The 16,854-nt window shown below is 32.3% G+C and overlaps 2 protein-coding genes across 5 annotated transcripts; one reads left to right on the top strand and one right to left on the bottom strand.

The window, feature by feature from the left end:
- Positions 1-1,287: 1,287 nt before the first annotated feature.
- LOC134232545 (UPF0598 protein CG30010-like) lies at positions 1,288-3,614 on the bottom strand. Its single transcript, XM_062714527.1, has 3 exons — positions 3,422-3,614; positions 3,276-3,324; positions 1,288-2,023 (listed from the first exon to the last, which is right to left on the bottom strand). Exons 1-3 carry the CDS (start codon positions 3,557-3,559, stop codon positions 1,551-1,553), a joined length of 660 nt encoding a protein of 219 aa, XP_062570511.1. The 5' UTR covers positions 3,560-3,614; the 3' UTR covers positions 1,288-1,550.
- Positions 3,615-3,718: 104 nt separating this feature from the next.
- Positions 3,719-16,818, top strand: LOC134232543 (katanin p80 WD40 repeat-containing subunit B1-like). Of its 4 annotated transcripts, none has more exons than XM_062714526.1 (20): positions 3,719-3,905; positions 5,879-6,009; positions 6,287-6,404; positions 6,882-6,982; positions 7,282-7,323; positions 7,477-7,560; positions 7,879-7,994; positions 8,099-8,170; positions 8,805-8,955; positions 9,221-9,274; positions 9,540-9,595; positions 10,678-10,746; positions 11,520-11,576; positions 11,855-12,024; positions 13,060-13,214; positions 13,538-13,699; positions 13,832-13,908; positions 14,535-14,609; positions 15,029-15,145; positions 15,340-16,818. In XM_062714526.1, the coding sequence occupies exons 1-20, from the start codon at positions 3,875-3,877 to the stop codon at positions 15,470-15,472; spliced, it is 1,971 nt and encodes a 656-aa protein (XP_062570510.1). In that variant the 5' UTR covers positions 3,719-3,874; the 3' UTR covers positions 15,473-16,818. The 4 variants fall into 4 exon arrangements, with proteins under 4 accessions (XP_062570510.1, XP_062570507.1, XP_062570509.1 ...); XM_062714523.1 differs by having other exon boundaries at positions 11,855-12,162; XM_062714525.1 differs by lacking the exon at positions 10,678-10,746 and having other exon boundaries at positions 11,855-12,162.
- The last annotated feature ends 36 nt before the right edge of the window (positions 16,819-16,854 follow it).

The following is a 16,854-nucleotide window of genomic DNA, read 5'->3' as shown; positions in this document are numbered from 1 at the left end:
CAATTTCTATAGACAGATAGTCTTGATTTAAAAAAGCAAAAAATCATGACGTCGAAGGACGTCACGGAGCAGCGAGTAGCAATATAATTTTGTTTTGCATTTGGAAACTTTTAAAACAAACTCCGAAAATGCTGGAGAGACCAGGAAAAATACCTAAAATGAGCCGTGTATTTGTTTATAACGGAACAGACAATTTTTGAGGGGTAAAGACTTTAAATTGGGCGATGGGCGTTATGCAAAGAAACAGATTATAGTTCAAAATATTGTCAAAAGAGTAACGTCATGAAACGTGATGTGCGCTTCACTGTTGCGGAACCTGTATGAGCAAAGTTACATGGTAGATGATTTGAAAACATTGACAATCTTATTTAAGGTATACTCAAATTATTGTAAGCATACTAGGTGTCAATTGTTGTGGATACGTTTTATTGAATGGGGAATAGGATACAAACCATGTATAAAATGAAAAGGCACTGTGAGTCTGAGAAAATTTTCTTAACGATGTTTTTGACGTTACAATGTTTTTGACCGTGCTCCGTGGTGACAAAACATGTTGCATTTAAAATTGCCTAGTATGAGTTCCATTTAATCAAATAGAATGAAACTTCAGAAATCTATAAAATATGTCTTTTTACATATAAAAATGTACTGATATTAAAATTTGTCAAAATAATGTGATAATGAGGAACATTATCTACGAATTTTTTGAATGACCCTCGTATTTAAGAGATCTTTAAAAAGTTATCAATTCTTTTTCTTACTTATATGACGATATTTACCAGGGACAGATAATTCAGATTTTATAAGGCGCCAAATTTAAATCACTTAAAAACCAAGTCAACAAAGAGCCAAACAGCTAGACTTATCGACCTTATAAGACATTATATTGTGTCAAAAAATATATCTTTTTATTGATCACATATGGTAACATAATACTGTACATGAAGTTTTACATGCAATATATTTGTTTCTTCTCTTCAATTACATCAAATATTTACTGTGGAGTTCTTTTCCAGTTTAGTGGCATGGAGTCCAGGATGAGCTGTCAAAGTGGAAAAAGGGCCAGAAACTGCCTGTAGTCGTCAAGCAGATTAGATTTCTTAACTTGAATAATTAACACAAATGCTCCACATACTGAATTAGTCAGGATTTTTTTCTGGCTAGGTCCAGATCTATTTGTTTAGGTGGGTTGCCCCAAAACATGTTGCCATCCTCGTGTTTTTTAAGTTAAGGGTGGGAATTTTTTTTCCAGATTTTTTTTTTTTTTTCTAAATTTTTTTTACGATAAAAACTTCAGACCCCTGTGATTTGTACTGAATGGGTTTTACTGTACATGTAAGATCTATCTTCTATAAACTAGAATCAAAGTTGTCCGAACTGGAACCTATTTGTACAGAAATTAAATCAAATTCTTACATATTAAGACTTAAACCCTGTGATCTCTTAGATCACTATTTGTAAATCATTTATGCATTCTTTTATGACAAACATAGATGAGGTAAATATACACATCTTTAATAAATTATCAATCTCTAAAATAACAACTATCATCAATTATTTTTTGCCAAAATTTCTCTGATCTGAAAAGGAGTTTTATCCATCAAGTCAATTAAATCATTAGTCAGAGGCAGTCTTTTTCCCTTCCAGTTGAAATGAGTTGGAGGATGATCTTCACCATTTTCAAATTCAAAATATTTACTGAGTTCTATGGCAAGACTTGATTTAATCAGTCCAATACCACCCACTGTGGCCATGGCTGGGTGGTAAACTCGCCCAGTATTGGGCAACATGCATATCCGGGTGGGCAAGAATTCAGTAGTCATAGCATTGCCAGCACCTCCGTAGGATAAAAGTGCTTCTCCTGAATCCGATTCTATAAGGTGAGTATAAACAATGGCTTTATCATCACACCGAATGTAATTCCGTTCCCTTCCACAGGGGGAGAGATAAGGAAATTCCTCTGTATATCTGTCAGTTTCATTTAATCTCAGCCTTTTAAAAAAGAACACCAAGAAATCCTTTTCTGAAAGTTAAAAAAATCAAGAGGAGTTAAATCAATGCTTTAATCATATAATAATAACATAATAATCACAAACCATACCATATATTATAATGTAATGTGTAAAAGTTCACACTTATTCAGGTAAATGAGCTGTTTGTTTCCCCTTAATTTTTTTAAACCATACATGGCCAATCCATAGATGTGAGAAAAAGTAAAATCTGCTTGCACAGAATATTGGCATTTGATTGAAACCTAATATTTTTAAATTTAAAAAAAAAACCCGGAGTCATGTTCTGGACTGGGCTGAGATTCATAGTGGACTCCAGATCAAAGTTTAAGTCCCTACAAATCTCGCTGAGATTGGGAAGGGCCAGGTGTCTTCGGCAGGGCAGGTCCAGGAAAATCACTATATTTAGCTATATAGCTAAATCTACCTATATAACTTTATTTACCTATAAAATATAGCTTTATTTAGTTATTTCAGAGTAAATTTCTGTTTTATGAAAAGTAGACAAAAAGTCGCATAATGAGGCAGTATTAGTTTTCAACTTTAAAATGGACTGAAAACAATTCACCAAAAACCCACTTCTGAAAACATTTCTCCTTTTGTGCAATTGCAATCAAAGATCTAAAAGTTTTGAGGCTATGCATAACAGTTAAGCTGTGATTTAGCAGCTACTTTAACAAAGAAAAGCAGCTTTGGTCAACAAGATAATTGATTGGTATAAATAATTCAGCACAATGCAAGGCAATCACACTTAGTCATGCCTCATTGCACTTCCAGTGAGGGACAGTTATCTTAACAATAGAGATGCATTTTTTGGTTAAAAAGTGTTTAAAAGAGGCAATGTTTTTACTATCAATGCCCTAGGTTGTTTTTATCAAACCTTTTAAAAAAATATCAACCATAATTTTCATGCCACTTTTTGTCTGCTTTTCATAAAACAGAGACTTATTCTAAAATAGCTAAATAAAGCTATATTATATAGGTAAATAAAGCTATATAGGTAAATTAAGCTATGTAGCTTAATATAGTGATTTTCCTGGACCTGTTCGGGGGGGGGGGGGGGTCAAAGACCTTTAAAAAGGTAGGAATGGGGCAGTTGTATGATTGCGTTCCCTGGCAGCCAGATAACGTAGTTGGCAGAGCACCTGACTGGAGATTATAGGGCCTGGGTTCGAATCCCAGCTTGGTTCGTTAGATTTTTTTCTCTCCTGACTTGCATGTACACATGTATGCAATTCAATTTACAAGAGATAATCTCCCGCTTACCTTTAAAGCAAGATGTAAAATTCTTTATCCTGGCATCATCGAGGAACAACTGAAATGATGAGCTGAGATAAGTGGCTTAAAAGAAATTTTGTAAATGTTTCAAGTAACTTAGAGGAAATTCGGGTTATCATTTGGTTTGTACTTACCTGGCCCTGATGATCTATAAAATAAAAATATTCCCGAATTTTAGGTCCTAGATTCTGACCTTGTATGTAATGAACACATCGGTTTGTTTGAACTTGCAGAATCCCTCGAGAAATCAAGGTTCTTGCAACACGAAACATTTTACCGAAAGAAATTTCATAAGTTTGTTTACATCGGAAGACATTGAGTTGTCAAGCATGCGCAAAAAATAGTACAGTTTATTTGTTAAGACAAATGCCATTGGAGTACGGAGCACTACCGGTTACGATAACAGCCAATCGTAAAAGGTTTTACAAGGAAGCACATTGTTCAGCCATATTTCATAGCAGTTTGGATGGTTGAGAGGATGACAAAATTAACGAACGTTGAATTGATTTCCTAATCACCATGAAGACTAACGAGCTGAATTCATAGACTTGATATAGGATATTTAAATTCAATAGACTTTAACGAAAATGAGTCAAACAAAAAGATCATGGAAGCTTCGTACGTGGTATTCTTGTCTAAATTTGTCTCTTGTAATTCGTAGTTTTCGCATAAGAAAGAATATAAAGTTTATTTTCTTACCTAGTTAGATACTGTTGCTTAAGGTGAACCATAAAAGAAAGAATGCGTAAATTACACTCCAAAAAAAACTAAAATTTGACTTGAACCTATCTATAATATTGTAACAAATAATTGGAGAGTGAGTGCATCAGTCCAAATAAAATACATCCCATATAATGATATAGTTTCCATGTTACAAATTGGAGTGGATCTGCTCCAAAATGAAATGGAGCTGCGCTTAAAATACCTACCGAAATTAATCATAACAAACCAATAATTATGAAATTAACTACCAAATTATTTGATTAATCATAATCAATTTGGAGATCGCATATGCCTTTAACCTAAAAATAATCCACATTAAGACAAAACTTCCACTGTTTTTTAAAACATATTTTTTCTCTTTGAATTCACACGTCATGTTGACATAAAAAATAAGGCCAAATAAATCTAAATTAAGAGGTAAATATGGTCCAATTCCCCACAAATATCCTTTATTTGACCAATTTAGCAGTAATACCTGATTAATTTTTATATATTACAACCCTGTCATGATCGTTTTTATTCTAATTCGAATTGAATTGAATTTCCTCTGTCAAGAGTTAGAGATCTTTAGATAGCTCATACGTATAGATTTGGTTGGGAAAATATTTAGATAATTGCTCATACATTTAGATTTAATTGGGAATTTTTTTTCAAATGATCATCAAACTTGAGTAACCATAATGAGTTGTTTCAGGAAAAATAAATATGCATTGAAAGTGCATATTAAATTTAAGAATTTTTTTTGATACAGTGTATGTTGTACAAGTCAAATATGAAGGAAAAAAATACATGCAATTGTATAGATACTTTTAACAAAGGAAAATTATAAATAGTTAACATGTCCATTTCACTCTGAATTCATTTAACAATAAGGTTAAATTTCACAGTGAGAATTAACCCCATCCCACCATCCTCTCAATCTCAGTATCATAATGATGTATGGATTTAAAGGAAAAAAAGTCGGTCTGGTAAAAAATTGCTTGGTCTGGTAAAAATTTTATTTTTACCAGACATTTTGTCTGGTAACAATTTTCAACTTTCGCGTAGACTGTACATATCCTGTACTTAAAATAATGTGCAATTTACAGCACAAGACTTTATGTGCATGGTCAGGGATGTATATTTCTGCTCTGCAGCATTGGACAAATTCCTTTCATATCCTAATTCTAGACATATTTTAAAACCAAGTTATAGTTTTCTGCCATCCGACAAAAAATTCAAAACGAGATTTAATTGGTCAGTAGAGACATTTTGCGATTGTTAACTTATAGTTTTTCTTTTCAAAAACAAACTTGCATTGTCTATGTTAATGTCTTTTTAAGTTAACAATAAAGCTATGCAGGGTTCAACACATTTTTAGGCCATGGTCCAGCCGGACTAGTGCTTATTTACTTTTACTTGTCTGCAGGCCGATTTATGAGTCTGTTAAATAAAAAAACAACAAACATTGCTATGTACTTTTATACTTAAAAAAAAAAAACAACAAAAAAAAAAAAAAACAAAGCATTTACATGAAATGTTTTATTCCAATAATCGTTTAAAACTCGCGATCAGGAACAACAATCGTATTCCTGATTTCATTCCCTTTTCTTTATACATGATTAAATCATGATGATAGCTAAAATGTGTAATTTCATACCATGAGTCCTAAAACTGAGCGCCAAATTGCCAATGAAAAAAATTCTGGAAAAAATAAATAATATATGTATATTATTTATTTTTTCCAGAATTTTTTTTGAGTCTGTTTGGACTAATTAGCCACAGATTTTATTAGTCCAAATGAAAAATTAATGTATTTGTCTGAGACTAACAGATTAATGTTAATGTCAAACCCTGATATCGATATGCATTTTGTTTTTAATTTTCAGAGGAATATGTTGCACATGGCAACAATGTAAACTGTGTAGCTCTGAGCAGGAAGTCAGGCAGAGTAATAGTTACAGGAGGAGAGGACAGAAAGGTCAATTTATGGATTGTTGGCAAACCAAACTGCTTGATGGTAAGAAAATAAACTAATGGAGTAAAACCCAATTCCTTTTAGCATTTGTAAGATTTCCACAAATTATTCTGAAAATATTATTAGGGAATCAAAGATAAGGATTTATTCATGAAAATTACAGTATTTATCATAAATATACTTTTGTTTTCATTTGTCATGTTTGTCCATTGAAAGTTTATAGTATTTCATAGTCTAGCACTAAAATGTAATTTTATATCTGTGCATTCCAGGACTATTCATTTGGTAAAACTGTTGATTTATTCATGATTTTTTACAGAGCCTATGTGGACACACTACCCCAGTGGAATCAGTCAGATTTGGACATGAAGAAGAGATGGTTGTAGCAGGGTCTATGTCTGGGGCCCTGAAGGTCTGGGATCTGGAACAAGCCAAAAGTAAGGGAGTCTACATATATAAGATCATCAAATATTTGTGAAGAAACTTTGCAAAAGAATCTATGTTAATCATTTGTAAAGAAGCTTTGCAATATTGAATAGATTTCAGATTACTTGGCACACAAGTAGACTACACTAAGATACATAGAATGTGCATCGGTTTTTAATTTCGATGAACGGTGTTGCCATGGTTACTAAAAATAGAATTTTCTGTGAAATTCCTTGCTACTCGTTCTACAGTTTTGGTCTGATTTCAATATAACTTGGCACACACACAAGTATTCAGGATTAAATATTGTTTAATTATGTTGAATTTAGAAAGACTTCTGAATTATATTTGGAAACAGTGTTTGCAATCAATGCATTGTGTACTCTTATAAGATAGTTGTTAAAAATTTGAGAATTGTGTTTGTTTTTTTTATTTTATGAAATACAGTAATTAGTTATTGTTTAGTAATTGACTTGATGACATTTCAGTAATGAGAACCCTAACCGGACACACCTCCAGTATTAAGAGCCTCGACTTTCATCCTTATGGGGATTACTGCACCTCAGGTTCCCTGGACTGCAATGTTAAGGTAAACTAAAACCAGCTGATCACATAGATTTTAAAGTGTGGACAGAATTTTTGTAGCTTCAGAGGGAAAATGATTCCTAAGGATAGAGTTTCATAGTTGAGGGAGTGTAGATTTGTTTTATATTTTAATATTTGACATTCAAAGGAGGGTGTTTATGGGTCTTGTTATATAATGAAAACAGTGAAAATTAACAGGAAAAATACTGTTGATTAAAAAATGTTCACAACACCTTAATGTTGGAAGAAATCTAGTAAAGTATGGAAATAATCTTTATATTTCTTATTATTTTTTTTTTCCAGTTGTGGGATATCAGAAAGAAAGGATGTATTTATACATACAGGGTATATTTAATTTTTTTTTTTTTTGGAGAATTTCTTTGAAACCATATATCTTTGAACATTTTAATTTTATCAGTGATTATAGCTACAAAATTTGAAAGCAGAACAGATAAATTGCTCTTCAGTGAGATTTTAAATTCTCTGATATTTGTTCAGGGCCACAAGAATGGAGTGAACTGTGTGAGGTTCAGTCCTGATGGAAAATGGATAGCATCAGCTGGAGAAGACAGTGTTGTGAAGGTTTGTCCAATTTGAAAATTGATAGAAAATCAGTCTCCAATGTAACCATCTAAATGCATATTGTAGTGGTAATCTCCCAGTGCAGAGCTGCCTAATAAATTTGGCTTTAGGTAGTTTGAGCATCAAAAACAGACGTAAGGATTTCTCTATTCTTACTTTTTTCGGGAGGGGGGGGGGGGGGGTATGGGCTCTGGACTCCTTCCTTATGAATTTTCATTTTATGATATTGGCACCTCTAATATTCCATATGAATTATCAGATTTGATATAGTACTGCTCTTGATCATTTAGGAGTGAATAAAAACTTTTTTCAACACAGATCTGGGATATCACTGCTGGCAAAATTCTGACAGACTTGACATATCACCAGGGACCAGTAAATATTGTAGAATTTCATCCCAATGAACTCTTACTAGCATCAGGAAGTTCTGACAAGTAAGCACGGAAATTCCTGTGTTTCTGAAGTGTGAAAACAAAAGTGATTCTATGATTAAATATAACTTTTCTCCAAATATACAATATGTTTTATAATTTTGCAGGACTGTGAAATTCTGGGATTTAGAGAATTTTAATATGGTGTCCACGACTGATGGAGACTCCACCCCAATCAGGTAGACAGAATTAATACAGTCTTTTTATGTTGCAATTTAATTGCCCACTTAAAGTTTGTTTCTTGATTTTAAATGATTCCTTTTCAGAATATAAGTTCACAATGGTCCTATATGTATTTGACTCATTCTAATTATGAAGAAAAATCTTTTTTCTATGATGACACCTTAGAAAATTAGTGTAATTTTCTTGCTATTCACTTTATTATAACTTTAGTATCATGACAATTCTTGTCTCAACCAGCCATCATTTTTTCAGCTTGTTTTTAATGTGTGTAATATAAAAAGAACAGTCTCTAAGCTAAACTTTGCATATATATATGCTTACTTATAGAAAGAAATATTAAAATATTTTTACATAATACTTGTCCTATTTGAATTGAGGTCTTGTTTTATTTGTTAGTTTTATAGATAACAAGGAATCTTCACCTAGGATGGCACAAAATGCAGTAAAACATGCTTATAGCATAGCTGTAAGCATGAATTCAGAATAAGTGTATTCGCAATAGCCATGTTTTACTTTATACTGACAGGGCCACTTTTTGCATTAAGTTAACCTAGGTTCATTCAGGCATCACATTGCTTCTGTAAACTGCTGTCTGTTAAAAATATAATTTCTTGGTGATATCTTTTTCAGAAACATACTATTCCACCCAGATGGAACTTGTTTATTTAGTGGCACAAAAGATTTACTAAAAGTGTACTCCTGGGAACCCTCCAAATGTTACGACTCTATACCTGTAAATTGGGGAGAAGTAGCAGACATGGCTCTAGGACAGAATCAACTGGTACGATTTATAGCTTTGTCTCATAGTCCGAGTGTTAATCTAAATAATTTAGACGTTAATACATTGCAGAGTGAAATATTTACCAGTAACCATAGTTCATTATATAAAAAAATTTTCCAACATTTTGGAATGGAGAGCTGAGCTCATTTTAGTATTTAAAACACAGTTATGGATTGAAATGTTGGACTTGATTCAATATTAATTGTGTAATATTTATTTTAGGGATACCAGATTTTAATACTAGATTTTTTTCTTTCATTTGCAGATAGGGGCATCATTTTCACAGACCAATGTTTCAACTTTTGTAGTAGATCTGAAGGTTAGATTTATTCAACATTTTAACGCAGCCTTTTTTAAAAATAAAAACAGACAAACAAAAAGAACAATAACCTATAGTTCAGTTCAAAACTGAATTTAAAAAGACTTCTGTAACACATACTTGTAGTTGCAGAAAATATATTCTTTTTGCATTTACAGTTTCAAGTGTATTAAATAAATACATATATGTGTTGCTTTTCACCTTTAGAATTTGATATGAAAAGAAAGTGAATCTATAAGATATAGAATTGACATTATTTTTACAGAGGGTGCAGCCCTTTGGTGGTATCCCACATCAAGAAATAGGATCTAATCTATCTAGGTAAGTATTCTATTTATTTACTCCACAATAAGAAATTTTAACCCAGTCATCCTTATAACCTCACCAAGTCCTAGACTCGGATGAGTTTTCCTGATCAAAGATATCAGTCTGTCATCAGTTGTCTATAAAATTTAAATATATAAAAAGTTATATTTTCCTTTGTTTCTCAAAACATTTAGATAAGGCCAGAATAAAAAAATTCCTAGATTCTCATCCGAATTTTTTGAAAAATCAAGGTGGGCGGGCGGCTTTTATTTTATATATTTTTTTTTTCCATTTTGCAGAATTTTTATTCACCTGTTCATTCGGTGCAGATTTATCTATAATACCCAAATAAAAGTCATGGTAGAGGTCCGTTTATCTCTTACTACACATCATCACCAATCTTTCAGAACCAATGACCCTAGTTTAACATATATTATAGCAATTACCATCTTTTCAGCTGTCAAAATCGTGCCGACATTTACGGGATATAAAACGAAAGTTGAATGGTGGCTGAATACCAATCCCGATCAGAATTAAGATGAAGAAAAACAGAAATAAAAAGAAATCGAGGCGGGAGTAAAAAATCGGGGCGGGAGGGGATGAGAATCTAGGAATATATTTATTATGGCCTAAAGAGGGAAAACGTAAGACAGTGGGATTTTCATTATATAAAGTGGAAGGAAATATTTGGGAAAGTACAGGATTTAAGAAAACAAATGTTCATAGATAGCATGGGCAATCACCCTTAATCATACTGTTATGGATACATTGCCTTGATTAGTGAAGGGAATTAAAATTGACATAAAACAAACTTAATGTATCCCCCCAAAAAGAATTAATCGGAACAGGAAAGCCATACTTTTTAAGCATCTCCATATAGTTTGGACTAGTTAGGTTATGATCCCTTGGGGCTAAGGTGAGGCCCTTGGGGGTCAAAATTTCTCTTATTCTATACAACAGCAGGATCTAGTTGATTTAGGCGAGCCTTGTGGCCCATGGTACTTTGAAATAATATGCATCAATTTTCTTCCATTTTGTGTGCTATTACAGTTCCCATTTGAATTTTCTATTCATCATATTTATCATCTCATTTTCAGTAAAAATATAGATGAGGTCTTCACAGATCTAAGTATTTCTAATTCCTCTGTATCAGAGGGCCTTAAACAGTATGTATTACATGTATTCTTGGAAATGGGACTTTTATAGGCTGCATGATTAATATATTGGGCTGTTGTACTCACTGTATGCATGTGCTATTAAAATTGATGAAAAGGGGGGAGGGTGATCTTACTATCAACAAAAAAGTTTTGATTGATTGTCTTGAAAAGAATATTTTATTTCTGAGTATGTTTTTTCAGAAGTAAATGTATATAAATAGATTTAGATAATTTCAATTTTGACCAAGATATTTTTAGATTATGATATATTAGGAAGTAGATAATTTTTGTTTGTTTATTGTGGGGTCACATCATTTTCAGTTGGAGGTTTTCTTTAAGTTTATCATGTTTACATTATATAAAGAGAAGGGAAAAAATTGTAACTCTTGAATATTTAAACAAATGTTGAATTAATGTTTTGAGGGTCTGTATGTTGCTATTAACATCTTTTATGATGTGCATTAATTGGTTTGTACCTAACATGAATACATGTATTTCCAAATCATCCATGTAAACATCTAAAGACACATTATTTGCAATTATTAATGGTAGGACATGCTTTATTTATTCAATTATGTGAATTGTCGTTTTGCTCTGTAACAATGTAACATAATTTTCTGCATTAAGTTCTCAACCACATGGCATTTGCATGGGGTAAAATGGAATGGAAGAAAGAGATTTCTCAGAGACAGAATCAAATTTGAATGTTCTATTTTTTCAATGTCATTTGACTGCATGTTGCGGCTTGCTTAAACGTTTTGTGTTTGTTTTTCATCCTTCAGCAGTAGAAATAAATTCATCACTGAGAGACCCCCTACCCAGTCCTCAAGACAGGCCAGGTAGGACCATTACTTGTCATCTATTGCTCTCAGCTCTAATTGTCAGGGTTTTACTAAAGCATGCTCAAGAATGACTTTTTTGGTTGTTTTAAGTAGAGTGAAAAAAAAGAAAGAAGATAATTGTTGATTTATTGAATTTGAATGTCCTAAAGGATTCTATTTAAAATTAATTTTTGTTTAATATAAAATTGACATTGTTAAAGCAGACAGTAATTGAAGATGGATTTATTAGAAGGGTAAAATATTCTTTTGATCTACAATGAACTTTTTCTTTTCAGTGTACCAAAAGAAGACATCGAAGAACCAACACAAGACAGAGAGGAACAAGATAACGATTCTTTTGAAATCGCAAATCCTGAAGATTACAGGGAAATATTTCGACCCAAATCTAGACTAGAACATTCCCCATCACGGCACGTAGAGCCATTCCAACCTCCCCCTGACGATGGTATGTTCCAAACAAAACGAAATGTCTCTTCTCCTCGTAATGTCAACCGACAACTCTCCTCAGAACGGAAAAGGTCAGCAGAGCGTAAATCCAATCATTTACGCAAAAGTCAGTCATCTAAGTCAGTCTCGGACGATGGTAGGCCCCATATATATATGTATACGCTGCATGCTGACTATCTTGGAGAGGTGTCCTGGAATGGTGTAGGAATGCATTGTCCCCTCTTTGCTCTATATTGCTTCCCAAGGCTTATGTTAAGAAAAAGCTCATATACTTATCCATATGTATATCATAATGTAAAATATATGTAGATATGTTTCTCTGATTCTTTGATGAAAAGCCTGGAAAAAAAGTGGTACTTCAAAGTTTGAGTACTTGTAATTAGGAGAAGAATCAGAGAAAAATATAGGGAGTAGACATATATTAAACTATCTAATCATGACTCACTTTCCTCATACATACATGTATAATCTTATACCCCTTAATTACATGTTTATATCTGTGTATCATGTTAAGGTTTCATTCTGGTAGATCAGAGAATTTATAATCTTATTGGACTGGTTATTGTATGCAGATTTTAAAGAGGTAGTGGTTGTTTTCATTATCTTTAGGATAAATAGAGCCTTGCAAAATATTCTTAAAATAAAAAATGGAAAAATTAAATGCATCTGTCATGACATGTGAGACTTTTTCTCAAGCAACGAGTGTTCATGTTTTTTTTTTTTCCAAGACGATTTAATGTGGAATCTTTTTAATTCATGGGGGTCAATGTTTGTGGGTGAGCAAAGTTTTGTTGGTTCATGGGAATGTAATTTCCTGGATAACTAATTATTTCAGACTATTCAATGTAAAAAGTATGTCGATAAAATAATTGTTTGTTGGGATACAAATTGGTGGATAAGGGTGACCCACTAAATCCAAAACATTGTTTCCTCCACAAACAGTCAATAATGATTCCACAGTACATCTACTATACATGTATATGGTAATTGTTAAGACCTCTCTCTACTGATTTGATGGCACTACCTTAACTAGGTGACATGGAACCAGTCAGACAGCCAGCACCAACCAAAACCAGCAAAGTCACACCGAAGTCAACCAACAAACCATCTGTCAAACCGGTCAGTAAACCAAGTCCACGGCAACCAGAGGAAGACAAATCTGGCATTTCACCGGAGGACTTTCTACCAGTAAGGGTTAAAGATGGAATAATTTGAATGGAAGGATAAGAATTTCTTTAAGAATATGTTTGATAGGAAGTACTTGTACCTGCACTTTGTAAGTTGTACTTGTATTCTAAATTAGTAGAATAATATTTCTAAACCCACCATGTATAACCATAATTTTCTCATCTTCCATTAAGTATTTTTGCTTCAAACAAATATTGATGACATTATTGCTGTAAAATGTTCTTAAGAAAATAATTGTATAATTGAAAGTTTGAAATGGCATATGCAGGATGGTTAATGTTTTACTTGTTAAATAATAAGAACATATTAACTCTCTTTTGAAGAAGGCGGGTGGAGATTTGGGCTTTGGTGGACAGAGAGTGCCTTCTGAGGGAGAAGCCATGTCAACACTGTCCAGTGGACATGATGCCATGGCTAAAGTATTAGCACACCGAAGCAAGAATCTTCAAATAGTCCGAGCCATGTGGACATCGGGAAACACAAAGGTTTATATTATTTCAATATTAACTAATGTTTTTATTATTTCTTTAGTTTTGTTTTAGATAGAAATGATATACATGTATGATTAGAGGTCTTTTACTTAAGCCATAAAGACATACCCAAACATTTATTTTCAGGCTGCAGTTGATTCAGCTATAAGTATGAAAGATCCTTCTGTGATAGTCGATCTGCTCAATGTATTAAACTTAAAATCGTAAGTATTGACAATCCATTTGTATATTATTCCGGATGTAAGGAAAAGTAAAATGGGTTGTTTTCTTAAGAACTCTCTCTACGCTGCACACTAAAGAGTTCTGATTTTATGGTATTTTTTTGCAGTTAGAGTGATCTGCCCTTAGATCTAAATTCTTTAGAAATTTACAGTTTATTACACAATCTGTAATCAATTCAGGTGTTCTTAACATTTTAAAAGGCCAAGATAAATTAATTGAACATGTTATTTACATTATTTTCTCTATGGAAGTAAACAACAGTGATTTCTATTCACTGATACTGTGTTGTGTTTGATTATTTTTCCTGGTTGTAAATGCCACGCACCATATGTTGAAAATCATATAAATAAGCTCAATACTAACACCTTTATAGAATATATTTTACTCAATATCCAAAAAACATTTTGTACGGGTGTAGAGAGGGTCCTTAAGTTAATGTTACCAGTTTACCACAGGCATTTGTATACCATAAAAAATTCACTGTAATTAAATATAGAAACATTGCAATAATTTATCTTGGTTGCTCAGTATAAAAGAGGTTGCATTGATTTATTGTCAAATTTTAATGTATACTGTATAAATTTAATTTTAATATCTCAATTTACAGAGGGTTGTGGAGTTTAGATCTGTGTTCCTGTTTGCTGCCTCAAGTACAAGATTTAATGGACAGCAAATATGACAGGTGAGATACTTTTAAGATTTTGTATCAGTGTACGCAGGTGTCCTCTAGTAATCCTGAGTGTCTATCCAGATGACTCTATTCACTCCAATACTTATACAGAAGTAAAGAACGGATAATGAAGGCATCCATTAATTTTGATGTTTTTATCACATATTAAAGCTGATGGATCAGTGCTTTTTATATTGCTATTACATTATTAGTTGATATAGTAACTCATGTCTTAACAGTTTAAATTCATATTCCAAGACAAATTTGTTTATTTTTCCAATCATAAGTCCTTTTGTAACTTTTGGGGTACATACCCATCTCAGATTTGCAGTTTCCTCCTATACTGCTGAATAAAATTTAATGAGACTTTAATAGAATTTCATTGCATATTAAAGGAAAACAAAACTTCTCAGATAACTTTGTCTTTTCAGTTATGTGACAGCGGCCTGTGAAGCCCTGAAGATTATGTTGAAGAATTTTGGACCAGTGATAAAGTCTAATCTGACTGCACCACCAAGTCAAGGGGTGGATATATCCAGAGAAGAAAGGTATGTGCTCTCAAACATTTATCAAGTAAACATTTCATTGACAGCAGTATCATTTTTTTTCCTCTCACTTTTTTATACTGTTTAGCATAAAATTTTGTTGAAGAGAATTTTTAAAATCATAGATTTTAAAACACGTTATTTTCAACCATGTTAGCTATATATCACCATTAATTTATGTCATTTTATCTTTGCAGGTATCGAAAATGTAGACAATGCTATGAAAATCTTTCCATGATCCGAACATCAATATCAAAGAGAATGGGAGCACCAGGGAAAATTGGACAGCTGCTTCGTGAAATTCAAATTTTAATGGCAAGCATGGACTGAGAAACAAAACAATGACTCAATATGTGTGGCTGCTTTTTCACCAACTCTGAAGAATCTTTTCTTTGCTTCCTTGGGATTTGAGGGATGACCTTTGACCTTTCAAAGATTCTACAATAATGTCAGAGGTAAACCGAAGACAGTCTGTGATTATGATGTGATATTTAACGAAATCTTGTGCTTTTGGCACACGGTTACTTCCTCATATTCAGATTCTGAACAAGTCTTTTACATCAATCTGTGAAAAGAACAAAGATTTTCTTCACTTGTACATTCTCAAACATGTTGCTAATTTCTCTAAAGTTCACCAAATGCATGTGATTTTTTCTTCTAATTTTGAAATGCAAGAGAACGTTTAAATGCTAATTTTTAATAATTTTATGTTTAATATTTGTATTAAAAATATATATTTTTTGTGAAAATGAAAGTGCTAGAAGTGTAAGTTTTCTAAATGATGCTATTACACCGTTTATACTTATTGGTTGATGACAAACTATTACAGTATTTTACTGATGCATATATGGTTGTTAACATTCCAAGATGATGCATATCAATGCAATAGATGCACATTCTTTCTTTCTCCTTTGTTTTTTTTTTTATTGAAAATCCACATGTTGCTTGAAATGGAGTAGAAAGATATACATGTACCAATTTTTTGTATGTTTGTGTGTTTGCGATATCCCATTACTGATCTGCCTGTAAGAGAATTAATTGACTCTATGTTTCCTGTGTTATACAGGTATCCACTACTTTTACAGTAAGGTATTAATGAGATAACACTGCTCTATACATTCTGTGAAACAAGTGCTTCTTTTTTAATTCAGTTGCAGCAAAATGGTTGTTTATTATGACATTTTAGAATTTTAAAATTAAACACTGTATTATACATTTACTAATTTTTTTTAATTATGAAATTCACAATAAAACTTGAGAATAAATGAAAAAGTATATAATTCTGTTGTTTCTGCTGAGCAGGTACTAGTAGGAAGATAAACATATCATAATCCCTTTCTTCCAGGTGTAAAAGCTTCATTTGAGTAATAGTGTGACATTGTAGATGCTAAGGAATCAACCTTTATATAAGTTTGTTTCTTGTTTATTTATTATTGCATTGACAACAGACATGCATGGTGTAAACAGTTTTAATCATTGTAAGTCTGCACTCTCATTTACAGTACAAGGTATACAGTTGTATAGATATAAGTTATTGAGCCCCCTCAAACATAAACTTATAAAGGCATTAGTTTCTTTCCCTGCCAATAATCTGCTTTATTTTCCACAATGCTTGATTTTCATTGATGAAATGTTGAAATTGAAAAAATGTAAATAAAACTAAATTTTAAAACATGCATTTTGGTTTGTTATTTTTCTTTTTTTCACAAACT

The sequence above is a fragment of the Saccostrea cucullata genome, unplaced genomic scaffold (genome assembly GCF_032062105.1).
Source record: "Saccostrea cucullata isolate Sc308-1 unplaced genomic scaffold, CSIRO_AGI_Scuc_v1 ctg60, whole genome shotgun sequence".
Classification (NCBI taxonomy): Eukaryota; Metazoa; Mollusca; class Bivalvia; order Ostreida; family Ostreidae; genus Saccostrea; species Saccostrea cuccullata.
The sequence above is the reverse complement of the archived record's forward strand: the minus strand, read 5'-3'. Positions and strand labels throughout refer to the sequence as shown.

Bases quoted from the DNA above. Each gene is read 5' to 3' on its own strand.
- LOC134232543 (XM_062714523.1), top strand. From the start codon at position 3,875: ATGAGTCAAACAAAAAGATCATGGAAGCTTC. The intron at 6,405-6,881 runs GTAAGGGAGTCT...ATGACATTTCAG, and splicing joins GGATCTGGAACAAGCCAAAA to TAATGAGAACCCTAACCGGA. The intron at 8,171-8,804 runs GTAGACAGAATT...TATCTTTTTCAG, and splicing joins GGAGACTCCACCCCAATCAG to AAACATACTATTCCACCCAG.
- LOC134232545 (XM_062714527.1), bottom strand. From the start codon at position 3,559: ATGTTTCGTGTTGCAAGAACCTTGATTTCTCGAGGGATTCTGCAAGTT. The intron at 3,325-3,421 runs GTAAGTACAAAC...TCATCATTTCAG, and splicing joins TTATAGATCATCAGGGCCAG to TTGTTCCTCGATGATGCCAG. The intron at 2,024-3,275 runs GTAAGCGGGAGA...TTTAACTTTCAG, and splicing joins TTTTACATCTTGCTTTAAAG to AAAAGGATTTCTTGGTGTTC.